The sequence below is a fragment of the Oryx dammah genome, unplaced genomic scaffold (assembly GCF_014754425.2).
Source record: "Oryx dammah isolate SB20612 unplaced genomic scaffold, SCBI_Odam_1.1 HiC_scaffold_17, whole genome shotgun sequence".
NCBI classification, from domain to species: Eukaryota; Metazoa; Chordata; class Mammalia; order Artiodactyla; family Bovidae; genus Oryx; species Oryx dammah.
Genome location: NW_024070201.1, coordinates 59,896,427 through 59,918,275, shown reverse-complemented (window position 1 = coordinate 59,918,275; position 21,849 = coordinate 59,896,427). Strand labels below are relative to the sequence as shown.

Sequence of the window (21,849 nt, the reverse complement as noted above, 5' to 3'; positions counted from 1 at the left end):
TCTGTTGTTTAAGCCACCTGGTCTATGGAATTTTGTTATGTCAAACATATTTTTATGATGCTTTTCAATCAACTGAGATCAGGCTAAAAGTGTTTTAATGAATAAGGTTCTAATTAAATGTAGGTGGCTACTGGTCATCTGATTTTTATTTGCTTACAAGACAGTGATGGGTAACTTACAAGAAAAATTAATTTAAAATATGTCAATAACCATGCAACACAACCTTTCTGTGTTGATGTTCCATTGCTGTTTCCTGGGCCAAAGTTTTCCCTGCAGATGGAAAGTCCAAAGAAACCTGGGATTCCACCTTTGTAGGAATTTAGTAGGGATGGTCTAGGTAAATAAGCATGCATTCTTGCTTAAAACAAGTGTACTTCAGGACAAAGAAAACAACTACAGATGAGAAGAACTTGTCTTTGTTTTTAAAGGCATGTTATACTTCCTGTATTCTTGTATTGTTCTTCTAGAAGTCAGTGCTTAAAAGAAACTACTAAAGTCCACCCCTCCATCCCAATGAAAATTTCTTTAGCTGTCTCACTAGTCTCTTGTTCACTTGCTGAGAATGCTTCCTTTTGTTCCGTTATGTGAATGCCTGCAATTTAATTATATTTAATAACTGCCTGTTCAAAGTTTATTGGTGAGTTACACAAGTTTAAAATAGATGAAAAGATTTTACAATATTTTGAACTCACCATGGTTTTCTATTAAGGTATGTCAAATATTATATCACTTCATGTTTATTGGCTACCAACACTCTATTAAACTGTGCTAAAGCTCAAAGATAAAGACTTTTGCAAAGTGACCAAGGGGTGGTTCTTCCATCTTCGTGGGTCCACTTAATAGCCTATCCAAAGTTTATCAGTATGCAAGGTCATTTCTGAAGAAACCAATTTAATTTCCACATTCTATATAAGTTTACTTGGCCACAGGTTATTCAGTATTCTATATTAAAGAGAAAATTTTTACCTAAAAGTCTCATGGATTTTATCACGTTTCAATTTCTTACTCGGGAGGACCAAGATAATTTACTTGAATGCAGAAATGAAATACTGTTTTAGAACTGAAGAATGGGAGTTTAATAGGGCTTGGTTAGGGAGAAAACAGGTATAAATAATTTACAATCAAGTTGCCTATATTCCAGGGTATGTTACAGATAGATATTTTAAGTAATGCTGAAATCAGAGGAAATCAGACCAGAGGTGATGACAAGATGAATAAACCTTAATCGAACCTATCTTGGACATCTGTAATACATTAATTGTACAAAAAGACAATCCATCCATAGATATTCATTATGCCATTTTTATTTTAAAATAATTAGTGAGACGTAAGTGGCGAATATAACTGTTGAGCAAGTCAGGTTTGTATTGTTTTGCTTCTCTACAAGGAAGCCACTGTTATTATCACTTAGTTACTATTTCATGTGGGAACCTTTTCTATTATTCCACATACTCAAAAAAAGTGGCTTTTACATTTTTATTTTTTTAATTCTTTATGCACAGGAACTTTAGCTGAGTACTTAGCTGAAATATCAGTTTAGACCACATCTCATGGTAAAGGGAAAGAAAATATAACACACAAATGGTTAGCACTTTAACCAAGGTCACAGTTAAAAGGAGTCTTTAAAACATTCTCCTGTTCTTTGGCCATCTAAACATTTATATATCGACCTGATGATTCAATGCTGTATTCACACAGTCCAAGTTTTGTGGGGATTCTGGTTTGAAAGGTCAGTATCTGAGACAAAGGAGAACACAGGCTTCCCCTGCAATCAAAGTAGTGTGTTCCTATGAAAGCTTTTAAGCCAAGGTGGGAAAAGCAAAGAAGCAATTATCTCAAGACACATCTTCCTAATGGATGCACAGAATAATTCCAGGTAAAGCAGAGATGCTCACAGATCCGGCTGAAAGCTACGGTGGCCTGGTGCTGAATGTACACCCGTTCCCAAAGAGGGTGGGGAACAGCATTTGGCGGTGCCACTCTGGCTGCTCGGGGCTCAGGGTGCATGCTACCTCTCTAAGGGGCTCAGAGAAAAGCAAGTGTTGAACACTGTTTTCATTTTTCACCTTTTTTCATAAAAGTGAATATCCTCTTTATTTCCATTAAGTGAAAATTTACTCTCATGAAAGCAAAACGGCATAAAGCGAATTTTTGAAAAGTGGAGGGTACCTGCAACTGTTTGATTTCTATATCATATGAAATTTTACAGGCAAAACTAACCTGTGGTGTTGGGCGTGAGAAAGTGAGCAGTGGTTGGAAGGAGTCACAGGGGCCTTCTGGGGGTGCTGGTTTATTAGATGGATGTGTTTACTTTGAAAATTCATCAAGCTGTACACTTAGGACTGGTGCATTTCTCAGGATGTATGATATACTTCAATAAACTTTTAGGTAGTGTGTTAGAACTCTAATGGCTATAATTTAAAATAGAAATAAGGAGAGAAAATTTAGGGGAGAGAAGTAAAGAGCACCATAAGAAACTGTGTATCCTTTGAAAGGACCATAATCTAACAACTTCTGAAAAAGGTTGGGGGTGATTAAGTCAGAGGAAAACTGGATCCCTGGAGAACTGTATAATGAGCAGAGGGGGTACACACAAGGAAAAGGTGAATCTAAGTGGGGGGGAGGGGTGGGAGGGAAGAGATCCTGATCTTTTGTTAAGAGGCAAGTGTCCAGGGAATGGGGCAACAGTACCCCCCCACACTAGGATTACAGTGAAGGAGCACAAACAAATCAATGTTTTTTTTTCCTTTTTTAAACAATGATCTCTGCTTGTCCACCACTGTAGTTATAATTAGAAAATGTAATTCCTCCCTAGCCCTTAAAGTAACTCACTGGAACCCTGTAATTAGCTTTGATTATTATCTACTAATCATGCATTGTATCTGCAGAAGACATAAATTTGTTTTCTTTTGAGTTTTACATATTATAAATATTTTTGCTCATTACAATGAAATATTGTAATATGTATCTGAAAATGTAAATCCTATCTCAAAGTTCTCCTTCATATAAGACACTACTAAAAATGTTGAGAAAACAGAAACTGACTTAGAAAGAGATTTAATTAAACAAACAGATAGATCCAAGATTTTAATCTGGAATCTTAGCTACAATATGGTAATAACTTAAAAAAACAAAACAACAAACAGTCTTTTGGAGAAGACACATTGCCTGGCATTTGGTGAACTCCATCTTGAGTCCAGTGACACTACGTGATTGCAGACTGTTTTGAGTGAATGGGTTCAGCTTTTTCTAAGGTATATATATAGGAACATTAAGGTCTGTTCAAACCCAGTGCTGTGCTGACAAAGCTTAGGCAAATATGGAGACAAGAAAAACTTCCAGATTTACTTACATGTAGAAAACAGAGCACTATCATTAAATAGAGATTCCCTACCAATGTAATGATAAAATCAAATAATTTATGTGGTTACTTGAAAAAGAATCTTTCAACCTTTAGAAGTATAGGCCCTTCTGACCTTGTGTTCTATTGGATTTGTCTGACAACAAGAAGTGAAAGGATTCTGTGGCTCCATTGTCTCAACAGTGGGATCTAAGAAAACACTGGCAGGACTCATCAGAGAGGTTTATGAGCCTGCAATTCAAAGAGATTAAAAGGAAAATCTACGGAGATTCTTTCACACTGAAGAATAACATTAAATAACTATTAGCAGCTAGGTTCAGTAAAGCTTACTAGAGCTCTCGCTGGGTCATTCACAACTTTCTAAAAGAGGAAAGGTTTTTTTCAGCTCCATTTGGGAATCAATAAATATTTCTTACTTCTTACAAGACAATGGAATTCCAGTCCTTTAAAACTTCCTCCTAATGACAGTAAAATTTCTAAAACAGCTCTTTGTTTGCTGCCTAAATAATTACACTTCCTAATCCCGGGAAACCTTTTCTAACTGTAGCTACAATTCAAATAAATAAGTAAAAATAAATAAATAACAGCAACAAAAAGCTACCACGAAGAAGAATTTAACTTTATGGATGAGATATCTAACAATCTCATTCAACCCACTACTGACCAAAAGATCCAGTCTAAATGCAACTCTGTCCCTACTATTCAAGTATGGGACTGCTGTGTGTTACTCAAGTGAGCAAGTCCCCAGAACACTCTTATTTAGCAATTAGTTTACTGTATTCATTTTTATGCCATTTTAAATACTTAAAAGTTTATTTCAAACTGACAGATGGCATCAAGTGTGGTAAATGCAAACAGTAGTATTTTCCTTTAGGTTAGATCTAAACTCAGTATCTTGTTGCTTTAAAACCAAATAATTTTAAACAATCACCTCCTTCTTAAAAATAATTTCACTTAAAAATCATTTTTCATACAGTAAATAACTTGAAGAAAATCTGTTTCTTGCCCTTAACAGTCACTGTTCTTGAACAGTCTCTGTCTTGGTAAGAGACTCAGAATCAGGCAATGTTTAACTTGAAACCTGCTCATTAAATCATAAAGCTCTATAATTCTTTCTCAGATGAAATTAAGGAGTCACAACTGCAAGGCTTTTGATACTGATGAAAAACTACAAACTTGGGCCTTAATTATGGACTTGAGCTACGGAGCTTTCACGAACTGAACGTACACCTAGTGCTAATGAAAGGTACCAAATGAATCCGGAAACTGAATTTCCTGTTTCGCTACAGAAAGGTAGAACACGGCAGCAGAATTAAGCCTGGCCTCTCACTCTGACCCTGAAATTGCCTCATTCCTAATTATCTGGAACTAAAACAGTAGGTGGTACACACCTATTCAAGACCTGGCAACCCAGCACAGTGATTAAAGTCAGAGAAGGGCTTTGAGTTTCCCCTCAATCATTAGTTATGTGCCCTTTGTCAAATAACTCAGCCTCAGACTCCTTCTCTGGAAAACAGATACTAGTATCTTCCTTACAAGGTTGTTAAGCAATGATTAAAAGACAATTGCCATAGTTCTCGTGCTTAACAAGTGGCAGCTGTTTTACCTTATTATTAACTCACAACGTTTGTACTCACCTGTCTGTAGCAGAGCATAGGAACATGACGCAACTGCTGCACCGGGGGGCCCCAGGTACCACAGTGTGGGACGGCTGCCACTTTTGACCTTGTCTGGGTTTGTAACAGTGGTAAGAAATTTTATGTACTTTACTACTGTCAGTACCATTAAAACTGATCCATTATCAAAGACATCGTCCAAATTCTTATTTAGTCATTCCAAAACATCAAACAGAACTGAAAGATAGGAGCCATGGTGGGGGAGGGGGGTTATCAAAATAATTTGTGGATTAAATTCAGAGGTCAGACATAATGACAATAGGTGAGAAAGTCAAGTAAGGCTTCTCTTGGGGGTGGGGGGCGGTGTGAGTGGAGATAGGACTAGAATTGCTATCTTGAACAGAGAACACGCTGTGAAGAAGCAGAAGGGGAGGGTGTTCTGAGTAAAACTACGAACAGCATAAGCAGAGGCGTTTGGGAATCCCCAACTGGATGGCGAGAAGATTCACATCAGGTTTGTGATCGCTGATGAGGTTGGAAAGAGTAACTAGGGTCAAACTTGAAAGCTTCTGTCCCATTTAAATTCCAGGTGAATCGGTTGTGTTAGGGAGTGGGTATAGTTATACATGTTCTTAAACAAGAGTGAGAATAAAGAAAGCTCAATCAATCAAAATGAAAATGACTTTCGGAGAAAGCCAATTAGCAGCTGTGGAAATAGCGTAAGTGTATGTTATAATCTGGGCATGGATTGCTGTGGTAGCTATGAGAATAAAAAGATCACCTACAGGAAAAAAAAAAAAAACATTAAAAAAGAAATGCCAACCTTCATTTTTAACTCATTGGTTATATACTGAGCAAACCAGAAGTAATCAGAGTGTAACACGAAGCAAAGATTTCAAGTCTGAGTGTTGAAAACAAGCAATAGGAAAGGTGGGCCCAGCCTCGGTTTTGAACCCGTTGTTTTCATTTGGGTCAGTTACTCGAGTAGAAATTGGGAAAGAGGTTAAAGATGAGAAACAAACTTCCTAAAACCCTACATTTTCTCTGTTATTAAATTAGAACTTCTGATTATGTCCAAGTATTACAGGAGTATAACTACAGTCTTGCCCAGAGGTTTCTATAGCTTTATTTGAAAGTAGCCAACTTTTTATTCAAGATCACTGAGAAATTACAAAAGCAGTTATTTGTATTGAAATAAAAGTAACAACGTGAACAGTCGCCTTCTTGTCAGAAATAAGATGAAGCAAGGGGACCCTCACAGAAAGTTTTATCTACATTATCCTCTCTCTCTGAAGAAATGCCAGCCCCTAACTGTCTAGATGGGTTTTCTGCATCATTTCACATACTTACTTTCCCCAGAAAGAGTCACACACAAAAAAACATGCCCGCTGATGCTTATCTCCAAGTTTTACCTGCAGCACATTTTTATAACCAATTTTCAAATTCCTAAAATCAAATGGAGATACTGATATAGCCATAAGTGGAACCTGACTAATACAAGTATTTTATAAGGGTCAATTTTAGCAAATAACTTATACAAATATCTACTGGCCTTAGGTTATTATTCCAAACAGTGAACCCAAATTCGCATTATCTACATTTAAAAGTATTAATTCCCTTCTTATGGAATTAGTCTTTAGTGTTAACTTGATTTTAAATTTATTTTAAATTTAAGAAATTCCATGTTGATTCAGTTCTCTGGTGCATAGACGATGGTAGGGTTTTAAGGTATGTTCCTCATTTGGTCCAAGATTTATTCTCAAATATTTATCCTAATAAACAGATGAAGTGAATTGTATAATACCAGAAATGATGTTTTTCTACCTAGGTAAGGAGAGTAGCTTCAAGTAAAGACACTAACTTTACAATGTCTGGCTTAGAGCCCAGCTGTGTAGCGTGAAGGCTCTACATCACCGAAATAATTCACTAACAGAGAACCAAGATGCATCTTAACGTAACATAATATACCACCAAGGATTCCAGACACAATCTGCTTTTTTGTTTTTACAACATAATTTAATTTGACTGACTTCATCCGAACGAAGGTCTGTTCCTCTTCAGATCATAGTGAAGCAACCTGAGCGTGAGCTGGGTCACTCTAGAAGAGCCACTGGGGCACCAGAAATGCGTGTGACTCACGCTACAAAGCTGCTGAATCATGATCCCTATTCTCTTTCTACGACACCCTTCTGACCTGCTTTTAAACAGGCTTAATATATAAGAAAATTCCCCACAAGAATTACAGAGGTGCAAAAATCTGTTCAACAGGCATTTTCATGTGAACATTTTATAAATCCTAAAAGAGATTTTCCAAAGTGTTCACCTGGTTGCTGGGAGTGCGAAGACTAACCTTGAATAACTACATGCCTGTCAAAGGGAATGTGGAAAGCAGTCTCTGGAAGCATATTTAAAAACAATATGGTTAATACATCCAACTGAAATTAACTGATTAAATTCACTAGTTAACCTTGCTTTCAAAATGTATAATATCTGGGAACTGAATATTACTCATCTTTTTCTAGGCCTCTGTTTCTTCAGCCTGGCCAACACTGCCCTAAAATGTCAACCAAGAGTATAGAAGTGGCAATGATATGAGAAAAAATATAGGTAATTTTCTTTAGGTTATCTATCCCAGAGTTTTCCTTTTGATCATTTTTTTTGTGAAGCAAAGAGATATGGATTCCAAGGGCCCCTATAAATGATCTTTTACAGAAATAAATGGTTGCAGGTAATATATGAGGCTTTCCTTACAAAAGAGCGCCAACTTTGAGCTGTGAAATACAAGAAAGTATTCAACATCAGCCAACAAAACACCTCTGTCTCCTTCCCAAGTACACAGAACTCAAATTTATTTTATATTGTACATTAGTGGAGGGCAGGAAACAAATATATTTAAAACACACCCTATGAAAAGAAAGTTCTACAATGAACTATATCCAAAAAGAGTCCTGTATAACAAAGCTATTTCCATGTCCCCATGATAACAAAGCTATTTTCATGTCCCCAGGGGGTGACCCAGAAAAAAAGTGCTTTGACCTGGTTATAACAAATTTTCTCTCTCTTGGTAACTTATCCTGGTCTTCAGCAAATTATCACTCTCAAAGGTTTTCCTTCTACCAAATCTAAATCCTAAGTGTTAGAAGTTCAAGTTCATTTCCTTCTTTTGAGGAGCCATTTATTGAAGATGGGTCAAGAAGGAAAAATTAATGTTGGTATTGAAGAGAAATGACAATACAAAACTAGGTTTATTTACAGTTTTAAAAACAGCTCTAGTATCAAAGGCTTAAAAACAGCAAGTCATATTTGGATAAGAACTTCTATTTCTTAACTAAACAGCAAGTCAATCTCAATTTAAAACTGAAACAAAGCATTTGCACCATGAGGAGGCTTTGGTAATAAAGGAAATATTCAGTACCTGGGTCTGGGCACTAAAATGTCATGGAAATGTGTATTTCTGCTGTCACAGCATAGCTCACCCACCTGAAACGCCTGTAAGCAGACAGGCATTATATATAGAAATTCCCAGAAGAGCTGCCTGTTCATCCTAATCAAGCTCAGTCTCACTGTATTTGGTTTGTCTGAACTTTGCTGTGACCTTATCAATGATTTACAAGAATCTCCTATGATACAGTAGGCTAGAGTTGCTTCCATTAAAACCTCCAAACCCAGGACTCAAAGCTCAAAAGAAATCCACATTTCCAAAGACTTCTTAAAGGCAATGGAGAAAAACTTGAGGATGTTGCTTATTTGTTCTTCCAAAATCTCTTAAACCCTACTTTATGTAATTCTACTGCTCATGTTTAACCCTGCTCCATTTTTCTCTCCATTTCTGGTCTTCCCCACCTTATGCCCTAGAGCAAAAGAGAATACTTTTTAATTTCTGATCTCTCCCTAGCTCTTCCTCTGTAGACAGTAGGTTTCTAGTCAGTTTCACAGATAGGTTCTTAACAGTAACAAGCTGTGGAGCAGCAAACACGCAGAGCAGCAGAGCAAGGGCACAGGCTACACGCCTGACAATACAGGTTTGTGGATCATCCTCACCTTAAGCACATGAGCACCCCAGAATAAGGACTGATAAGCACGTGCAAAGCATCATGAGACACTGTCAACCCCAGCAGAACTTGGTCACTTCAGCAACATAGTTAACTTCTCACACACTACACACTCATGTTTATTAATTTCAACACTTTCATAGAAATTTTACTATGTGAACCAAGGTCAGAAAGGTGTATCTGTGGATAGAATTCACCCTCAAATGAAACCACTTCTACATTCCTTCTTCTGCCAGAAGTACAAACATTTATGGAAGAAATGCAATATTTGAAAGATGTGCATAAATATATTAGATAGAAAGAGGACCCAATATTCAAAACATATTTGAAAATTAATCCAGATTCACTGCAAAGGCACCTTTGTCAGTTTCTTAACATTTTTTAAAAAGTAAATACTAATCATCTTGAGAGATGATCAGTATTATGAAAGTCGCTATTAAGAACTAGCACTCCAGTATGGAAGCAAATTGCTCATGAAGTCTTTACACAAAGGCATCACAAGTTGGCTTTAACCTGTAATGCTGTGTTTTCAGGAATAAAGCCTTATTTCTCAAATCAAATTTTCATACCCTTAGTAACAGGAGCCTTATGATCATTCTGCTAAGTTTGATGGTGTGCCAGTGCAGACCATGGGAGAAGATTCAATAAAATAAAGTACAGAGACATGAGCTTTTATCAACACATCTGAGTCAATGCTGAGCCTGGTGCGCAATGGCAGAGTGCAACTGAGTGTTTTCCCCACAGGCCGTGGCTGATTATCGACTCCTCCCATTAGCACGTAGGGTGCATATTGAAGGCTCAGAGAGAAGGCTGGGGGACTCCTATCCCAAGGCCAGTGCTGAAAGACAGCCTATCACTTCGTGTAACTGCAGTCCATGTGTGACAAACCTGACCTACATTTCTCCCTTTCTTTCTCACAAGAGCCTGTCACTGTTTTAAGAAGCTATTTTCTAAAATGCACAAAAGAAATGACTTTTAAAATTGCTTAGGAAATGTACATTCTTAAAATATCATTTATAGAAATCTTATAAGGAATATCATCTATACAGGAGATAATCATAAAAACCTAGCCTAATATAAGCTAGAGAGCCAAGAGTGCTTTAGGATGTTATCCTTTGTATTTTCCTTTAGACTGTCATTTATATAGTAGATAACCCTAAAAGTACTACAATTAAATTTTTAATCAATACATAATTAAATTTAATAAAAAGGAAGTTTTTAAACATAAAAAACATATTCATTAGGAATATATAATTAAACATTTTTCATTAGTTAGAAAAAGTATCTTTCACAGCTTCACAAAAAGCCACATCCTAGTAGTTCTGTTAATTTCTCAATGGATACACAATAATCACTACTAAGAATAGGGCATAATTAGAAACAAAGATGGAGGGGAGGAGGAAGGAGGCAATAACAACTTGGTGTAAATGCTGGAATGCGCTCCCCAGGAGTGGCTGCAGACTGCACTTCAGAGTTGCCAGTGTGCTGGGCTCCTTACCATAAGTACCTACCACGTCGCTGCAGGTCATACTCTTTTTTTGCCTCTTCATTCCCTAGAATTTTCCACGCCTGATCAATTTCAATGAACTTCTGTATACATTCCTCCACTGATCCTGCTGGCGCATCTGCACTCTGTTTATCTGGATGATACTGCCAATCAAAAATAAGGGCAGGTGATGAGTAGAGAGGGTTGGGGGGAGGTAGGTTACCAAAAAAAAAAAAAAAATCCAAATCTGAGCCATATTTAAGAGAAATGGTAATGAGAAGATGAAAACTAAGATTCTAAGCAATGAGACTACAGTGTTGGGCACAGGAGACAACTGCCAGGTTAATTAGAGCACTGGAGTAGCTATAAATCCACTGGTGACATGATCTGTCACAACGTGCAAAGACAGCATTTTCTGGATAATTTGCTGATGGAATCACTGGTCTCATGGACAATTTACCTAGAGAGGATGACTAACACAAATAGAAATAGGTACATGCAGACGGGCAGGACATGACAGAGGAAGAGTGCAAACTCTGCAGAGTATGAAGCTCTCCTCATAAAATGTGCTTGGCTGCAAATATCATCACCATGCACTACTAGCTTTTCTTTCGAAATCACACAATTATACTTTTTAAAATAAAACACTTCTCACCTTCTGGTTCAGCCCTGAAGATTTTAAAGTCATAAATCCCCAAACACAAATTTTTCTTGAAAAATGGTTGTTTTAGGCTAAATTTATAGGAAACAACTTTAAAGAACTCAACAAAACATTTGAATACAAATTAATTCATTGGTAAATCTTTCTTACATTTGTTTTCATGCTGAACTTCTCCACACTGCTGATGATCCTCAGTAGCAGAGCAAAAGCTACTGTGGTATTTGGTTGCCCAGAAGAACTAGTGAACATCAAGCATGCTGGAACAAAGATTATTAGAGCAAACAGAATCAAGTTTCCATTTTTCTTTTGGCTATTTCTCTTCCTCATTCCCTATGTCCAAATCTATCAGCTATCAGTATTTAAATACTTAAGCTAATTAATATAATGATTAAAGAAAAGGAAGCTAAGGCTTATTGTTTCATCTTTTTTAGGCCATGATTTATTAAAACCCTCATAAAAGTTATTCCCACAATGAAGTTTAATCCATCTTTAAGGTTAGGATATTAAATACTGTACCAAAGCCAAAATAGAGTTGGCTATATTAAGATCTCTAGCAAACTCTTCTTATACCACGTAAAGACAATCTGTATATATATCAAGTCTGGTATGAATCAATGTTATTTCATGCAACATGCTCAAATACACCACTAGCACACATCTAACATATACTTACATGTGAAGTCTCAATCTCAGTATGCCATAAGCATTGAGTAAGGCCCTAGAGAAATCCCTTAATCTAGCAGCTATATCATCTAAGTATAGACTAGAATACAGGTAATTTCTAATAGGCCACTAGAAAAACCAACAGTGGTTGGTACAATGAACAGAAAACATTGGACCTAATCATTTACCAAGAAAGAAAGCTCTACAAAAGAGAGAATTAGTTTCCAGCTGCCCCAAACTAATAGCTATCACTAAATTTTGAGTCATAAATCAGTTCTATGAGTCAAAGCACAATTTATTTTCACTAATTTGGTATTTTCCTGACTACTATTTTAAATAAGTAATTCATCACCTACTATTTTAAATAAGTAATTCATGATCTGAAGCTTTTTAGATCTGTTGTGCTAATAGATGGAATAAATCTTACACTGTGATACAGACAATTAAAAATGACAGTTATAGCAAGAAAATAAGTATGTCATTTGGGGTGCTAAAAGCCTCAGTCCAACCTGCTCTGATAGCAAGTTCCAGAACACAAATGAAGGTCTAAAACAGACAATACATTTTGTGATAACAGCCCCTAAGGATACCAGGTCCTAATTCCTAGTTCCTGTATATGTTATTTTATTTGGAAAAGGGGTCGCTGCAGATGTGATTAAGTTAAACATTAGGGAGATTATCCTGAACTGCCCAAGTGGGTCCTAAGTATCATCAAAGTGTTTTTTGTAAGAAAGAGGCAGAGGGAGACGTGACACACAGAGGGAAAGGTGGTATGAAGACTGTGCAGAGAAAGACTTCAACACTGGCCTTAAAGACTGGAATGGTGAGGCCACAGCGGCCACCAAATGCTGAAAGAGACAAGGAACAAATTCTCCCTCTAGAGATTCCAGAGGAGTGGGGGCCCTGCCAACACCTTGACTGTGCCCCAATTACACTGATTTTGGACTTTTAGCCTCCAGAATTGTGAAACAATAAATTTATGATGTTTTATTTTACTTTTTATAATTCTTTATTGAAGGATAATTACAGAATTTTGTTGTTTTCTGTCAAACCTCAACATGAATCAGCCATAGGTATGCTTATGTCCCCTCCCTCCTGAACCTCCCTCCCATCTCCTGCCCTTCTAGATGGATACAGAGCCCTAGTTTGAGTTTCTGGAACCATACAAAAAATTCCCACTGGCTATCTATTTTACACATGGCAATGTAAGTTTCTATGTTACTCTTTCCATGCATCTCACCCTCTCCGCCCCTCTCCCCATGTCCATAAGTCTATTCTCTATGTCTATTTCTCCACTGCTGCCCTGTAAATAAATTCTTCAGTACCAGTTTTCTAGATTCCATGTATATGTGTTAGAATATGATATTTATTTTTCTCTTTCTGACTCACTTCACTCTATATAATAGGTTCTAGTTTCATCCACCTCATCAGAACTGACTCAATGCATTCCTTTTTATGGCTGAGTAATATTCCATTGTGTATATGTACCATATCTTCTTTATCCACTCATCTGTCCATAGACATATAAGCTGTGTCCATGTTCTAGCTATTGTAAATAGTGCTGCAATGAACAATGGGATACATGTGTCTTTCTCAATTTTGGTTTCCTCAGGGTATATGCCTAGGAGTGAGATTGCTGGGTCATATGGCGGTTTTATTCCTAGTTTTTAAGGAATCTCCATACTGTCTTCCATAGCAGCTGTATCAATTTACACTCCCACCAACACTGCAAGAGCGTTTCCTTTTGTCTACACCCCCTCCAGCATTTATTGTTTGTAGACTTTTTGATGATGGCCATTCTGACTGGTGTGAGGTGATATCTCATTGTAGTTTTGATTTGCATTTCTCTAATACAGAGTGATGTTGAGCATCTTCTCATGTGTTAGCCATCTGGTATGTATTCTTTGGAAAAATGTCTGTTTAGGTCTTTTCCTCACTTTTTGATTGGGTTGTTTGTTTTTCTGGCATTGAGTTGTATGAGCTGCTTGTATATTTTGGAAATTAATCCTTTGTCAGTTGTTTCATTTGCTATTATTTTCTCCCATTCTGAGGGTTGTCTTTTCACTTTGCTTATACTTTCCTTTGCTGTGCAAAAGCTTTTAAGTTTAATCAGGTCCCCTTTGTTTACTTTTGTTTTTATTTCCATTACTCTAGGAGGTGGGTCATAGAGGATGTTGCTTTATGTCATTGAGTGTTCTGCCTATGTTTTCCTCTAATAGTTTTATAGTTAGGTCTTACATTTAGGTCTTTAATCCATTTTGAATTTATCTTTGTGTGTGGTGTTAGGACGTATTCTAATTTCATTATTTTACATGTAGCTGTCCAGTTTTCCTAGCACCATTTTTTGAAGAGGCTGTCTTTGCCCCATTGTATATTCTTGCCTCCTTTGTCAAAAATAAGGTACCATAGGTGCATGGGTTTATTTCTGGGCTTTCTATCTTGTTCTCTTGGTCTATATTTCTGTTTCTGTGCCAGTACCATACTGTTTTGATGACTGTAACTTTGTAGTATAATCTGAAGTCAGGAAGGTTGATTCCTCCAGCTCCATTCTTCTTTCTCAAGACTGCTTTGGCTATCTGGAGTCTTTTGTGTTTCCATATGAATTGTGAAATTTTTTGTCCTAGTTCTGTGAAAAATGCCATTGGTAATTTGATAGAGATCGCATTGAATCTGTACACTGCATTTGGTAGTATAGTCATTTTCACAATATTGATTCTTCCTACCCAGAAACATGGAATATCTCTCCATCTGTTAATGTCATCTTTGATTTCTTTCATTAGTGTCTTATAATTTTCTGTGAACAGTTCTTTTGTCTCTTTAGGTTAAATTTATTCCTAGATATTTAATTCTTTTTGTTGCAATGGTGAATGGGATTGATTCCTAAATTTCTTTTTCTGATATTTCATTGTTAGTATATAGAAACACAAGTGATTTCTGTGTATTGATTTTGTATCCTGTAACTTGGCTAAATTCACTGATTAGCTCTAGTAATTTTCTAATACTATCTTTAGGGTTTTCTACGTACAGTATCATTGTCTTCTGCAAACAGTGAGAGCTCTACTTCTTTTCCGATCAGATTCCTTTTATTTATTTTTCTTCTCTGATTGCTGTAGCTAGGACTTCCAGAACTATGTTGAATAATAGTGGTGAAAGTGGACACCCTTGTCTTCTTCCTGATCTTAGGGGGAATGCTTTCAGTTTTTCACCATTGAGAATGTTTGCTGTAGGCTTATCATACATGGTCTTTACTATGTTGATGTAGATTCCTTCTATGCCCATTTTTTGAAGAGTTTTAATCATAAATGAGTGCTGAATTTTGTCAAAAGCTTTTTCTGCATCTATTGAGATTATCATGATTTTTATCTTTCAATTGTTAATATACTATATCACATTGATTAATTTGGATATACTGAAGAATCCTTGCATTCCTAGAATAAACCCAACTGAAAGTGAAAGAGGAGAGCAAAAAAGTTGGCTTAAAGCTCAACATTCAGAAAACGAAGATCATGGCATCTGGTCCCATCACTTCATGGGAAATAGATGGGGAAACAGTGGAAACAGTGTCAGACTTTATTTTGGGGAAGGAGGCCTCCAAAATCACTGCAGACGGTGACTGCAGCCATGAAATTAAAAGACGCTTACTCCTTGGAAGAAAGTTATGACCAACCTAGATAGCATATTCAAAAGCAGAGACATTACTTTGCCAACGAAGGTAAGTCTAGTCAAGGCTATGGTTTTTCCAATGGTCATGTATGGATGTGAGAGTTGGACTGTGAAGAAGGCTGAGTGCTGAAGAATTGATGCTTTTGAACTGTGGTGTTGGAGAAGACTCTTGAGAGTCCCTTGGACTGCAAGGAGATCCAACCAGTCCATTCTGAAGGAGATCAGCCCTGGGATTTCTTTAGAAGGAATGATGCTAAAGCTGAAAGGCAAGTACTTTGGCCACCTCATGCGAAGAGTTGACTCATTGGAAAAGACTCTGATGCTGGGAAGGATTGGGGGCAGGAGGAGAAGGGGACGACAGAGGATAAGATGGCTGGATGGCATCACGGACTCGATGAAAGTGAGTCTGAGTGAACTCCGGGAGTTGGTGATGGACAGGGAGGCCTGGCGTCCTGCAATTCATGGGGTTGCAAAGAGTCGGACACGACTAAGCGACTGAACTGAACTGATCATGGTGTATGAGCTTAAAATTTTGTTGAGGGTTTCTGCATCTATGTTCACCAGTGATATTGGCCTATAGTTTTCTATTTTCATGTTGTCTTTGTCTGGTTTTGGTATGAGGGTGATGGTAGCCTCGTAGAATGAATTTGGAAGTATTCCTTCCTCTGCAATATTTTGAAAGAGATTTAGAAGGATAGGCATTAGCTCTTTAAATGTTTGATAGAATTCTCCTGTGAAGCCATCTGGTCCTGGGCTTTTGTTTTTTGGCAGATTTTTGATCACAGCTTTGATTTCATTGCTTGTAATTGGGTTGTTCATAATTTTAATTTCTTCCTGATTTGGTCTTGTAAGATCGAACTTTTCTAAAAATCTGTCCATTTCTTCCAGGTTATCCATTTTACTGCCATAACAGTCTCATAATCCTTTGTATTTTTGCACTGTCTGTTGTAACCTCTCCTTTTTCATTTCTAATTTTGCTGATTTGATTCTTCTCTCTTTTTTTCTTGATGAGTCTGGCTAAAGGCTTGCCAATTTAATCTTCTCAAAGAACCAGCTTTTAGTTTTATTAATCTTTACTATTGTTTCTTTTCTTTTTCATTTATTTCTGTTCAGATCTTTATGATTTCTTTCCTTCTACTAATTTTGGTTTATTTTTTGTTCTTTTTCCAGTTGTTGTAGGTGTAAAGTTAGGTTGTCTATTCTATGTTTTTCTTCTTTCTTGATGTAGGACTGTATTGCTATAAACTTCCCTCTGAGTACTGCTTTTGCTGTATCCCAGAGGTTTTGAGTTGTGTTTTCATCATCATTTGTTTCTAGAAAATTTTTGATTTCCCTTTCTATTTCTTCAGTATCTTGTTGGTTATTTAGAAACATGTTGTTTAATCTCTATGTGCTTCTGCTTCTTACAGTTTTTTTTTTTTCTTATAATCAATATCTAGTCTAATAGCATTGTGGTCAGAGAAGATGCTTGATACAATGTCAATTTTCTTAAATTTATTGAGGTTTTATTTGTGACCCAAGATGTGGTCTATCCTGGAGAATGTTCCATGTCCACTTGAGAAAAAAGTTTATTCTTCTGCATTTGGATGAAATGTCCTGAAGATATCAATGAGATCCATCCCATCTAATGTGTCATTTAAGACCCATGTTTCCTTATTAATTTTCTCTTTTGATGATCTGTCCATTGGTGTGAGTGGGGTGTTAAAGTCTCCTCCTATACTGTGTTACTGTTGACTTCTCCTTTCATGTCTGTTAGTGTTTGTCTTATGTATTGAGGTGCTCCTATGTTGGCAGCATAGATATTTACAATTGTTATGTCTCCCTCTTATATTGATCCTTTGATCATTATGTAGTGTCCTTCTTTATCTCTTGTAATATTTATTTTAAGGTCTATTTTGTCTGATATGAGGATTGCTGCTCCAGCTTTCTTTTGCTTCCCATTTGCATGGAATATATTTTTCCATCCTCTCACTTTCAGTCTATATGTGTCTTGAGGTCTGAAGTGGGTTTCTTATAGACAACATATATATGGGTCTTGTTTTTGTATCCATTCAGTCAGTCTGTGTCTTTTGGTTGAAGCATTTAATCCATTTATATCAAAGTAATTATTGATATGTTTCTACTGCCATTTTTTTAACTGTTTGGGGTTGATTTGTATATCTTTTTTCTTCTGTTGTATTTCTTGACTATATAAGTCCATTTAACATTTTCTGTAAAGCTGGTTTGGCAGTACTGAATTCTCTTCACTTTTGCTTGTCTGAAAAGCATTTTATTTCTCCATCAATTTTGAACAAGATCCTTGCCAGATACAGTAATCTTGGTTGTAGATTTTTCCGTTTCAGTACTTTAAATATATCCTGCCATTCCCTTCTGGCCTGCAGAGTTTCTGCTGAAAGATCAGCTGTTAAGCATATGGGGTTTCCCTTGTATGTTACTTGTTGCTTCTCCCTTGCTGCTTTTAATATTCTTTGTGTTTAGTCTTTGTTAGTTTGATTAGTATGTGTCTTGGCATGTTTCTCCTTGGGTTTATCCTGTATGGGACCCTTTGTGCCTCTTGGACTTGACTGGCTATTTCTGTTTCCATGTTGGGGAAATTTTCAAGTATAATCTCTTCAAAAATTTTCTCATGCCCTTTGTTTTTCTCTTCTTTTTCTATAATTTGAATGTGTGTTTGGTGTGTTTGATATGGTCCCAGAGGTCTCTGAGACTGTCCTCAGTTCTTTTCATTCTTTTCACTTTATTCTGCTCTCAGAAATTATTTCCACCATTTTATCTTCCAGCTCACTGATTCTTTCTTCTGCTTCAGATATTCTGCTACTGATTCCTTCTATTTTTAATTTTAGTAATTATGTTGTTTGTATGTTTATTCTTTAATTCTTCTAGGTCTTTGTTAATTGATTCTTGCATTTTCTCCATTTAGTTTTCAAGGTTTTTGATCATCTTCACTATCATTATTCTGAATTCTTTTTCAGGTAATTTGCCTATTTCCTCTTCATTAATTTGGACTTCTGTGTTTCTAGTTTGTTCCTTCATTTATGTAATATTCCTCTGCCTTTTCATTATTATTTTTTTAAACTTATTATGTTTGAGGTCTCCTTGTCCTAGGCTTCAAGGTTGAATTCTTTCTTCCTTTTGGTTTCTGCCCTCCTAAGGTTGGTCCAGTGGTTTGTGTAAGCTTCTGATAGGGTGAGACTTGTGCTGAGTTTTTGTTTGTTTGTTTGTTTGTTTTTCCTCTGATGGGCAAGGCTGAGTGAGGTGGTGGTCCTGTCTGCTGATGACTGGATTTGTATTTTTGCTTTGTTCATTGTTTAGAGGAGGAAACTGCACAGGGTGCTACTGCAGGTTGGGTGATGCCGGGTCTTGTACTCAAGTGCTTTCCTTTGTGTGAGTTCTCACTGTTTGCTACTCCCTAGGGTTACTTCTCTGGTAGTCTAGGGGCTTGGAGTCAGTGCTCCCACTCCAAAGGCCCAGGGCTTGATCTCTAGTTAGGAACAAAGATTCCACAAGTGGTTTGTTATGGTATTAAGTAAGATTAAAACAAATATCCAAAAACGAGAAACCAAAGATCAACACCAGACAAACGGCAATTACAAAATCAGGCAAACAACAATTAAAATAATGGGATACACACATATACATATGCACCCATGAGCAAAGTGAAAACAGTCTAACCGAAAAAAAAGTACGGTAGGTTGACCTGGTGAAAAAAGTAAATCAAAAATTATATTTCCCAGTTAAAAACAAACTAACTAAAGCACAAACTGGAAAACAAAATTAAAGCAAGGTGCCAATTAGGGAATAAAGCAATGAAAATAAAACTAAAAGAATGTTGAGAGGAAAGGAAAGAAAGAAAAGAAAAAAAGAACAGATATGCAAAGTTAAATAGAGGTGGATAAAGAAGATTTATATACATTAAAGACTAACTGCAAGGGGAAAAGAACAGTAGGAAAGGCAAAGGAATAAATGTAGAAAAATAATAATTTAAAAAATTAAAATTAAAAAAAGAGAAAAGGAAAAAAAAGCAAAACTCCACAGAACTACAAAAGTCCAACATAAAGGCAGAGGTTTACAACAACAATAAAAAATGTGACTGAGAAAAAAAAAAAAAAAAAAAGCTCAAAAGCTTAATTAGATTTCATAGGGGCAATAAAGTCAACAACTACAACAGAGTGGGTAATAAAAAAGAAAAAAATCCAAAAGAATCTACAGAACAAGTCAAAACATAAGAATAATAAATGTTTTTCTTGAGTCACTGCTGTCAGGATTCCTTTCCCTCACTGGGAGTCACAGTCTACCTCACCTCCCTAGGATGCCCTCCAACACTGTGCTGGTCTCTGAACCTGCTGTGGGGGCAGCTCAGATTCTAATCTGGTCCTTCTCCTGTGTGTTCTTGCCTCCAGTGTCCACAGCTATCAGAACTAGTGCATTTTCTTTTGTGGAAGTTCTCAATGACCTTTTAAATATTCTATAGACACAGAGTGGATTTAATCTGCAGCTTGTACAGCTGGTGGGAAGGTTTTGGGTCGTCTTTAGTGATATCGCCCCTGGGTTTCAGTTGTGGTTTTATTTCCACCTCTGCATGTGGGTCATCCACTAGGGTTTGCTCCTGAGGCTGCCCTGGAGGACTTGGGTTTGCCCCTGTGAGGGCCAGGTGTGGAAGTGGTGCAGCTGCTTGGGTCGCAGGGTTCTGGCAGCACCAGGTACTCAGGAGGGTTGGTGGCTAGGGCAGTAGGAAATGTAGTGCTCTAAAAGGGTATGGCAACCAGTATTGGTGAATACGCTCTAGTATTCTTGCCTGGAGAATACCCGTCTTTGACAGAGAAGCCTGGCAGGCCACAGTCTACAGGGTTAGAGTCAGACACTACCAAAGCGACCCTGCGTGCACAGACCCAAGACTTCTTTTGCCTGTGACAGCTCTGCCCCAGTGACAGTTGAATGTGAAGGTGGCGCAGCTGCTTGGCATGCGGGGACCCTGGCGGCACCAAGTGTGCAGGGACACAGGCTGCCTCCACTGCAGGAGTGATGGCCCTATCAGAGTCTTTTTTCAGGCTTTTTGTAGCTGGTGATCAGAAGGCCTCTTTGGCTAGTCTGTCTCCCTAGCTGTGCCCATTCAGGCACTTAGAGGGCTCCCTTGCCTGGGGTATTTCTCTGTTGTTCCGTGTACCAGGCACATAGAGAGGGGCCCCCTGGCTGGGGTCCTACCATATAGAGCAGCACATCAGGCACTTAAAGGGGCACCCTGGGTGGGGTCCTACTCTGCAGTTGAGTGCCTCAGGCATTTGATGGGCCTGCCTCTTTATCTTTCAGCTGCCGATGCTGGGGTATGGGGAGAGAAAGGATATGGTGATGGCTCCACCCGCTACGCATGACTCAGCAGTATCACCTTGCTTCCATGGCTGCCTGGCTTTTCTCCACAGGCGTTTCCCACCACAATCTCCTCCCTCACATCCCCTCGATCCATCTCTCCACAGTTAACAGCAGCCCTTGTCCTGGGATCTCTCCATAATCCCCAAACTCCAGGTCCCAGCCACTGCGCCTTCCAGGGGGCCCGCGTCCCTGTCCAAGGTATGTATGGCTGCGGCAAGGACTGTCTGATTCTCATTCCATTTAGGCTGCCACAGATCAGCTGTTTCAGTCTCAGCCTTAAATGTTTCTCCTCTGACTCAGAAAGCTGCCCCAATGTGGGGCTCAGACGCCTGCTTCAGTTCCCCCAGCCACCGAGGGCAGGTCCAGTCCTACTAACACTCCTGTTTTCCCCCCTGGTTCCTTTGTTACTGAGTTTTGTGAGGCTCTGTACACTCTTTTCCTCTGGTCAGGTACTCCTGTCCGCTCTCAGCTGGTGTTCTGCATGCACTTCTGTGTCTGAAGGTGTATTCCTCATGTATCCGTGGAGAGATGTCCTCCACGTCCACCTACTCCTCCACCATCTTGTTCTCCTCTGCTATTTTAAAAGCCACTAAGTTTGTTGTAATTTATTTCAGCAGCCACAATAAATTATATACAATCTAAACACATCTATGGTTTAAAACTAGAATACATCTAGCACAACTTCTAAAGATAATTCAATTAAAGGTCTATTAATAAAATGGTGACTTTTTATGTACAATGTTAACTGCTATGACTCTTTATTGACCACAGAAACCAAGCCTCTGATATTAGGTTTCAAGACTTTCTGATCCCAGTGAATGTGAATTTTTTTCCTACTATTTTTATATTGGAGCCCTCCCATGAGAGGCAGGCTGAAGCATTCAGTAGTACCACAAGAGACTACTGTCACTTTCCTCCATTGTTGAGTCTTATTTTATTCTTTGCTCCTTTTTACTTTGAATCCCACCAGCTAAACCTTC

At 37.8% G+C, this 21,849-nt stretch overlaps 1 protein-coding gene across 3 annotated transcripts in view; it reads right to left on the bottom strand.

Moving 5' to 3' along the window:
- DNAJC24 (DnaJ heat shock protein family (Hsp40) member C24) overlaps positions 1 to 21,849 on the bottom strand; it is a 78,230-nt gene that overhangs the window by 9,939 nt on the left and 46,442 nt on the right. For all 3 annotated transcript variants that reach the window (XM_040258937.1, XM_040258939.1, XM_040258938.1), the window contains exon 3: positions 10,541 to 10,679. In XM_040258937.1, coding sequence (XP_040114871.1) covers positions 10,541 to 10,679 — 139 coding nt within the window. The remainder of the gene's footprint in view (positions 1 to 10,540; positions 10,680 to 21,849) is intronic.